This window comes from Alligator sinensis, unplaced genomic scaffold (genome assembly GCF_000455745.1).
Source record: "Alligator sinensis unplaced genomic scaffold, ASM45574v1 scaffold870_1, whole genome shotgun sequence".
Lineage (NCBI taxonomy): Eukaryota > Metazoa > Chordata > Crocodylia > Alligatoridae > Alligator > Alligator sinensis.
This window is the reverse complement of record NW_005842326.1, coordinates 1,404,096-1,413,165: the sequence shown is the minus strand read 5'-3', so window position 1 is coordinate 1,413,165 and position 9,070 is coordinate 1,404,096. Positions and strand designations below refer to the sequence as shown.

Below are 9,070 nucleotides of genomic sequence, written 5' to 3'. Positions count from 1 at the left end.
CCTCCCCCCCCACAGACTTACTGGCTAGACTCTGCTCCCCAGGCTGCATATCAGCAATCGGACTGGCATTGGCTGATATGTCTGGTTAATAATCAACCATCAGTATTGGCCAAAAAAATCTTTATCAGTGCATCCCTAGCATTTTGAGTTGGGTTCTATGTTCAGTGAGGTCCATGGCAAAGTTTCCATTCATTTTCATGGAACAGGATACTCTTTTCCTTATATACATAAGGAAGAGGATAAGGGAAAATGTCCTTTTTTATCCTTATACTTAGTCTTATTCTTTCCTTTATTTATATAAAGGAAAGAGTATTTGTGGAATCAGACCCACCAGACCTAAATCTAAGTCCTGGGTTTTCTGGTCCAACTTACTAGTTTTTTTCAAGTAATGGCTAAAAATAACAGATTGTCTTGCTGTGGAAATGGTGTCCTCTGTTTGTGTTTTTGTTTTTTTTAATTTATGCAAACAATTAAAAAACACCTTCCAAGCTCTAAATGTCTTTGATTACTCTTATTTAATAATGCAGTCACAGGCAGAATCACAATCAGCCCTGCCACATGTTACAATGTCTAAACTGAACAGCTCAAATAGAATTAAAGAGAATATTTCTCATTTTGTTCGAATATCACTACCTTATGCATCTTTTTTCCTTAAAACTCTCCAAAGGAGGTAAAGGAGTGAATTAAAATGAAAGAATAACACCCTTTTTATGCCTTTGAGGCTTGTTCTTCCATGGTGAGGTTGAGAGACTGGGCAGAATAGTATAAAAAGTTTTACAGGACTGCTTTCTTTATGGTAGGGAGAGTGCTTCGTTTTCCAATTTTACCACCTAATACTTTTCAGAGGGACTCCATTCACTAAAAACAATTTGTTTAAATGTTCAGAATCAAAAACTTATGTTTTATCCATGAAAACCAGTAAAGAAAAATAGTCTTTAAAACCATCTGCATGCATTTCCATGGAAGCTTTTCTCTGATATTTAGGTCATCCTGCCTCTGCCTCTTTCATAGCTGAAGAAGAGCACTTGATGCCTGAAAGTTGGTCCAATAAAAGATACTACCAAAAGTCCTTTCCTCTTGTTTTAAACATAAGTATTTTGCTTTTTTGGAATCTGTACAAAATTGACTGTTGCAAGGATTTGTATTTTTTTCCACTCTAATTTGTATGCATTACAAAATCAAAATTTTTACAGTGGACTTCATTTTATTTTTGCTTAAATTAAATCCATGCAATGAAGCTGATACCGTGTCCCTTTTTTTTTATTTGACAGGATAGCCAGAACCCGTATTAAAAATGGGATTCCTTGTTTTGAAATTGAATGGCAAAAACCAGGTTGGTGCCCTCTTGTACAAATTAAGTTATTTTATAATGCAATTAAATGAATGGACAAAAATCTCCTTTAAAAAAGATGTGCAGCTCACACTGCACAGGATTGGCCTGTTTTACACATTAGAGAACACATACTTCTCAAACTTAAAATAAAAACCATCTCAAAGAACCTTCCCTCGTCCTCAACCTGCCCAAGGGCTCAGTTTCTGGTGCATGAGAGCAGACATTGATGCATATCAGTAACAGAGCAAAGTGTTTCTAATTCTATTACATTGGCCTGACATCATCATAGTGTATTGGACTGCAATTTTTTCCTATTCCTGGTTCCAGCCTGTCTCCTACATTATGATAACTCTGCTGAGGAATCTTCCCCATCCTGGAAGAGTCTTCAGTTGTCCTATTGAAGAAAGTTTTTTTTTTTTAATGCCTCTGTGCCTGTCTTTTGGTACAAAGAGCAGAGATTCTGGCTTGAGATTTGATCTTTCTTTTAAAATTATTTGGAAATTATAGCAGTAGGTACAGGGGAATTGGATATTTTTGGTTGGTTGATTGTGGGGCGTTGTTGTTTGCTTTGGTCCCGTAGTTTCCCCCAGCATCATTTGAAATTTATGATTACTTTTATTCACTAATGTTCCTTTGCTTATTTTTTTTAGAGCATTATGTTACTGAGGATGATCAGCCCATGGAGTCCTTTGTGGTTACAGTAGAAGAAGAATCTTTGTTTCAGGCTGCTTATGCTGATGTTGTTGCTCATTATAAAATGGAAAAATTAGAAGTCCTGGAAAAGAAACAGAAAAGTGTGTTTTTGAAAACATAACAATGTCTATCATAACATAAATGAGGGAGAGAATTTTAGGGCCACTTCAGTAGTTGTTTATGCTTTATAATTACTGGAGGATTTATATCCCAGCAGGGTCCCCTCTCCTTCCTTTACCATGCTTTTTATCATTATTACTTAAAATTGTATGCATCTACATGTGAAATTAATGTAATGCAATAAACTCTGGAGCAGTTCATGCCAGAGTCGATTGCTCCTGGGCACATGTGCCTGGGACAGCAGCACTTTGATCCAAGGCAGAGTAGCCCTGATCTGGCAGCAGGCTCAGGGGCAGTGGTGTCAGGTGGCAGAGGGGCTGGCTGGGGCACAAGGGTGGAGAATCTGCAGAGCTGTGTGGTTAGGCAGCAGTTAGCCTCCACATTTTAACACCCTTGTGCTCTAGCCAGCCCGTCACTGTTTATGCGCGAGTTTCATTGCACTTAATAACAGTACTATCTTACAGCACAGTTAGTTAATTTACTACACCTTAATACTGGTTTACATGTAGACAGTGACACTTTACTGCAGAGCTAATTAGTCAATTCCACAGTAGAGCACGTGTGTAGATGTGCCCACCAAATTCTGAACAAGGTCAGTTACTGCTTGGCCCTGTTTAATTACAAAAAGTGCCTGTTTTCATGTACGGTTTTTGTTTTTGCAGGTAAGAAACATAAACTAAAGGAGAAAGGACTCTCAACTGTGGATGGTGAAATTATTGATCTTGTGTCTCAGATGAATTTGCAATCTTCTAAACAGGATTTCAAGTTGGATAGTAAAATGCTTTCTGATAGTTATTTACAACAGAAAAATACCTCCAGATCTGAAGACCTATTGTTAGCTACAAAGCCTTCCATTACAAACGTTCAGATATCAAAACCAGCATCTATGCTTTCTCCAACTTCTACATCCAGCTGTCTACATCAGAGTGTTTTAGATGATTCTCTTATATTATTGTCACCATCATCTTGTGTTTCCTCTGTACTAGCTAATCTACAATTAAGTGGCATTGATTGGGAAGGAACATCTTTCAGCACTTCACCAGTCCATGTTGATGGTACCTGCTCAATGACTGAGATTGGTGCATCTAATAATGGCATAAGCCACTTACATTCATTACACAATAAAATAGTTGAAAACACCTCAAAATATTCTGATTCTCTACAACCTGACCAAGATCCTTGCAGAAGCACAGATTGTTTGGTTTCAAATTGTACTGATCTGGTAAGACATCTTCAACCACTGCCTTTAAGAGAGCGAATACTTCTGAAGACTTCTGTTCAATCAAACACTTCACTTTCTCAGAACATAGTACAAGTTAAACCTTTGCAACAAATGAAAGAGACCTTGCTTTCTGAGACTGATTCCAGTTCTCCTTCAGATCAGTTAAACAATACATCACAGAAAACTCAAAATGTGTTTTCAGAAAAACAGCTTGGGGGATCCCTATCACAAAATTATCAGGAATGGTACAAAACTCCTGAAAATTTAGTGCAAAAATATCCCAATCTAAGCAGTTTGAAGTCTATGGATATGAAAAGCCATGAAAATAAAACTTCACACTTTGAGAGCAAACCACTGAAGATCTCTTTTACACAAACAAAGCCCACAAATTACTCTCAGGTTAGCACGCTTTGTACGCAAGCATCTCGGAAAGCTGTTAAAAAGAGTGTGTGCCAGGTGGAATCCTCTTTGAGTGAGGACAGTGATGATGGGAACACGAAAGTTAAAAAACAAATCTCTAAGCAATGGAGAAGACAACGGAAGCCAGTTAATCTGAAGGAAAATGCAAGGGATAAGCAAGGGACTGCTTCTGCCAGCAGTGAAAACAGTAACAGTGACTCAGATCTTGCAACTGAATGGTTAAAAGAAGAAACCAATTTAAAAATAACTGACAATAATTTATCAACAGAAATGTCTCCAAAACCTGAGCTTGTAACTGAAGATAACAGTTTCCGGGGTCCTGTACAAACTTTTACAAGGCTTGGCTCCTGTCCGCTGCAGCAAAGCAAAATCAGTAACTGTGATGTGTGGGTAGACAGTCCCCTTCCTCTATCTGAAAGGCTCAGACTTAGGTTCAAAAACAATTAGAACATCATACGTTAGGCAAATTACACTTTATGCAAAATTTTTGTCTTAAATACCTTTCCACAGTTCCTATAATATTGTTTTTGAGGTCACAAGACCGTGTATTGCTAAGGTGACATAGTTACAACTAATACCATATTCTGAACACTTGGCACTAGAGTTTGGAATGAAAGCACTATCAAAAATATGCAACCCCTGGCATACAGTTGACACACTAGAGTCCCATTTATGACTATACTATTTTCCTTCCATAAACACTATAGCCATGATCTCCAACATTTGATATTGTATTCCCAAGACAGTATAAAGGGATTTTTAATACCATTTGTAGCAGGATTCTTGGTGCTCCTGCTACTTTAAGAGAAGGCAGGCAGCATGAGAAGCAGCTTGCAGGTGTAGCAGGGGCCAATTAGACAGTCACCTGATCAGAAGGGGGCTGGACTTGAAGCATATAAGCCCAAGGTCTAAGCTGGTTAGGCAGTCTAGCTTGGAGAGCTACAGAGAGCAGAGCTGGGTAGCAGGGTTTCTAGTTAACATCTGAACTGGAATAGCATGAATAGGGTGAACAGCTCTGGTAGTTTGTGGAAGGGACTAAGGGTAGACGGGGAGATCTCAGTCGGACCAGGAAGAGATGGCCCAGGGGGCTAAAAGGCCAGAGAGAGTGTGGAGGGCCTGGGGAGCAGGTAGGGCCAGGGTGCCCATAGGTCTTGCTGGCCTAGGAGCAGGGCCAGGGCTCAGGAAAGGCCAAGAGGGCCACAGCTAGAGACTTGCAGGGCTGGAGCCCATGGGTCTCGACTGACGTAGGAACAGAGCCAGGGTCTAAAGAGAAGGACTGAAGGCCAGGAGACCAAGAGGGCCAGAGTGCCTGTAGCTCAGAGGGGGCCTGGTGTAAGGACAGACAGAGCCAGGAGCCTGTAGCCTGCAGGGGCAGCTAGCGTGTGTGACATCTGCAAGGAATGTGTGTGGGTATTGGGGAGGACGGAGCCCACATAATTAGCCCTTACAGCGATTAGCATGGGCATCTGTGTTCAGTAGTGTGAGACCAGGCTTGGGAAGCCTTGGGGCAGTCATCAAGATGTGGAGAAGGGGAGATTGCCTGAAGAGAGTCAGGTTGACAGGTGTGAAGGGGGCTCCAGGGGCGTCATAGCCACCCCTGGAGTGGGACACTGTTACACCATTAATTTCTATTTTCAGAGAAAATGTCATAATACAGTTGCAATATGTTATGCAACTATCCAAATACTTAGATGCCAGTGATATTGATCACATCTGACATCATAAGATATATTCAACAGATGTGCTGTTGAATCTTCCTTGATCTGGCACACCTTATGAAAAATTTTTGAAGGTATGCTACTTCCACAGAAGGGAGTGGGCTTTTTAAGAGTGATCTATTTCTGTAACTTGTCATTTCTAGCCTTTTACCTACATTTGATTAGTATACTAAATATATTTTATAGCTAGTAACAATTTTTGCAACAGAAAAAGAAGCAAGATCTCCAGGTTTGACTTTTTTGTTTTGTTTTTTAACTCGTGGTAGAAATGAAAGTTCTGACATTCTAAATCTGTTTTGCTATTGTAGCTTCCTTTACAAGCATATTTTAAACCTTTATTTTAAAAAGTGTTGAAAATACTCTTTTGAAGGTATATCTAACTAGGATACTAAAATCCAGCTATTACCATTCTTTAAAAAAACATAGAACCACTGAGCCTACATATGCCAAAATATGTACTGCTCCCCTGACTTGCCATGGAATTCCTATTGGCTGTCCTTTATCGGGATACAGTACTTACAGAGTATCTCATTTAATTTACCCCCTTTGAAATATAGTTCTTTTCAATATTCCTGAGGAAAGAGGGGGGAAATAGCTAATTGATAGTAGGACCTATGTTAATCCTTTTAATTGCAGGTCTGCCAATACTGGATTTTGTCCACAGTCAAGCTGACTTTCAAGTTAGGTCCTGAGATGGGGACAGCTTGAGCTGTCTGGCCTCTTCCTCAATTTCCACTTCACAGATTCTTCCAGGTCAGTTGTTTCCCTTCTATCCAGGTAATTCTGTTAGATTTGGTTTCATATTGGGCACTTTCCAAGGAAAGTAATCCACAATCCTCCTAGCCTAATGCAGTCTTCACCGCTCAATCTTATCAAATGGACAGTTTCCTGGGTTTTCAGCATCTGACTGGTTCATTTGGTCCAGGCCTTTCAGATCTCGGTGAAAACAGTGAGTCTGCTGGTCCTGATTGATGTACTGCACCATTCTAGTTATAATGCAGAAGACTTGCCTATCAACAAGGCACTGACGGACTCACCCAAGTTGGCTGGGAAGACTCCTCCCTCTTGTTTTGCTTCTGGAGGGAGTAGGCAGAAAATATTGAGTCCCCTGTAGTAGACTGAGCACTTTATGCCCATTCAGTATCCTTCTTCCTGGTGGCAGCTGTGGCAGACAGTCAGGCAGCTACTCTCTACTCCTAGAGAAAATAGGCCAAGCATGTTCACACCTTTGATCACAAAATTGATGGTTAGCCTTCAGTTCTGAATAGCTAATTGCCAAGCCCTTCTAACAAGATATGACTTCCATATGAATAGGTTACTTATACAGAGAACTCAAAGGAATCAAAAGAAGCCCTGTTAACCCTATGTCTGAGGGGCACACTGGATAAAACAGCCTGGCTGTAGGCTGCAGATGTGGTCAGTAACTGAAACACCACAATAATAGGTGCAGATGTTGGACCTAATATAAGACTAAAGTATGATAGTATGTGCTTAAGTTTGCATTTTAGTTGCAAGTAATAGCCTGGGAAAGAATAAGAATCCATTAAATCAAGGCGACTAACATTAGGCTATGCCAAATGTAAACTATTGGTTTTTTGGAGTTTTTGACAGTTGTTAAAAGAAACAACTAAAGGTTTGCCTTTTGGTGACAAGAATTGAATTGTATATAGTCAGCTAGAAACTTGTTGAAATAATGCATCTTTGTGAGCTGAATATGGTAAGGCAGACTATTACTACTAGCCTTGACTATTTTCAAGCAGTCTGTGCTAAGCTACAGAAGTGTGGCAAAAGAAGGGGGCATCAAAAGCCTGTTTCTGGGTGACTTAGAATGAACCTTTGTAGATGTTATAGCTAGGTTGTTCAGCAAAGGAAAGAAAACAATACACCCAGTGAAAGACTTAACAGAAGGCATTATAAGAGAGCCTTTAAGTATCTTATAATTTTAATTGAGAATATTAGTAGAAATGATTGATGTAATCATGGGCATTGGCTAGTTTTAAAGTTTCTTTGGTAAGTTATAAAACAAAGCAGACTTCTCAGTGCAAACTATAGATCAAGATGGAAAAAAACTCAGGATAGTAGCAAGCAGCATTCCATGACAGTGGGGAGGGGAAGAAGAAATCTTCCCTTCAAAATTGTAATTTTCAAAAGGCCATAACAGGACTGGATCAGTTCAAGTCCATAAGTTTTAATAAAACAGACATTTGGATAAAACCAATCAGAGAATGTATCTTTAGAATATTAAATCAAGCCATATAAAATATAGGTTATAGACTAGCAGGAAAATTGAAAAAGATCTGCTATCCATGTGCTACCTCCCTCCTAAACCTCCCAGCTGGAATAGGTAAGAACCTGTAACATGCTGGTTGTGTGTTGCTAGGTAGACATTGCAATAATGGTTTGTTCATGTGCTTTTGGGATGTGACAATAAAAAGTTACATTGTAGGTTTCTCTCTTGCCTCTTTTTTTTCTGACTGGGTGGTGATAATTAACAAAATTGTAACTGTACTTAATTTTGTGTTTTGAAGGGTAAAATCGTTGAGGGAATTACAGGTGTGCCTTAATTCAGAGTCTAAGCTTCCAAAGAGGTCCTGATCATAGACTATAGTCTCATCTCTCTAAAGGCTGAATGGGCCTGCATTTTTGGTAATGCTGCAAGTAGCTCTGAAATGCAGCTAATACCATCTTTTGAATAGCCAGGGCTGTGGTTCAGAAGCATTTTTCATAGGTACAGAGTTCTGGTTTCCCAGAGAGATTGAGTATTCTGGAAGAATAAACACTGCGAGGAAAAGGAGATATCCCCTGCTCCATGAAGAGAGCTTTTCTGGCATCCATTAGCTCAGTAAAGGGTGTGTGTGCAACCCTCTATACAGATAAAATGGCTGTCCATCCAGCTGGTGGCCCACAAGCTGTATAGCGTACAGTTCCTAGGCTTCCACTACCTGGCTGCTGCTGCCTCACCTGGAGCAGCAGGTGGGGTCTTGGGGATCCTGCTACTGCCTTACCCTCAGCATGTACTGCATGCCTCTGCCCCAGAGATGGGGCATTACAGCCCAGTGCAGCCCATGGTGCCAGAGGAACCAGCTGCCCTGTGTGGTGTAATGCCACAGGGGAGACCACAGGGAACTGAAGGTGAGGGGTACTGCGCCACGCAGGGAGCATCTTCCCATGTGCATGCAGTGCCGTAACATGGGGGTGCCCACCTACACACGCATGCTCAGGGCATGCATCCAGGGGAGGCCTGTGGCCCCTGATAGCCCTGCCTCTAGTATGAGCTGTGGGGCATGTGGCCTCTGGCTGCTTTGAAGCTGCACAGCCCTGAAAGAAAATATCCTTCGGGCCAATCTGTGTTTCTGCCCAAGGTGGAGTTTCACCTCACCTAACAAATGAACTTGCTGGACCACTTCCCCAAACCTCACCTTAGGCAGCTAAGGTTATTGCACGCACTCAATATGAGAAGATCATTGAGAAGAGCACAATCAGTTCATAGATTCATAGATGCTAGGGTCGGAAGGGACCTCAATAGAGCATCAAGTCTGACCCCCTACATAGGCAGGAAAGAGT

General features: G+C 40.8%; 1 protein-coding gene across 2 annotated transcripts in view; it reads left to right on the top strand.

Annotated features, from left to right (window-relative positions):
* GEN1 (GEN1, Holliday junction 5' flap endonuclease) overlaps nt 1-8,002 on the top strand; it is a 40,525-nt gene extending 32,523 nt beyond the window's left edge. For both annotated transcript variants that reach the window (XM_006028578.2, XM_025210011.1), the window contains 3 exons: nt 1,272-1,333; nt 1,984-2,127; nt 2,809-8,002. In XM_006028578.2, the coding sequence (XP_006028640.1) occupies nt 1,272-1,333; nt 1,984-2,127; nt 2,809-4,235 (1,633 nt within the window). In that variant the 3' untranslated portion in view covers nt 4,236-8,002. The remainder of the gene's footprint in view (nt 1-1,271; nt 1,334-1,983; nt 2,128-2,808) is intronic.
* Nucleotides 8,003-9,070: the final 1,068 nt, after the last annotated feature.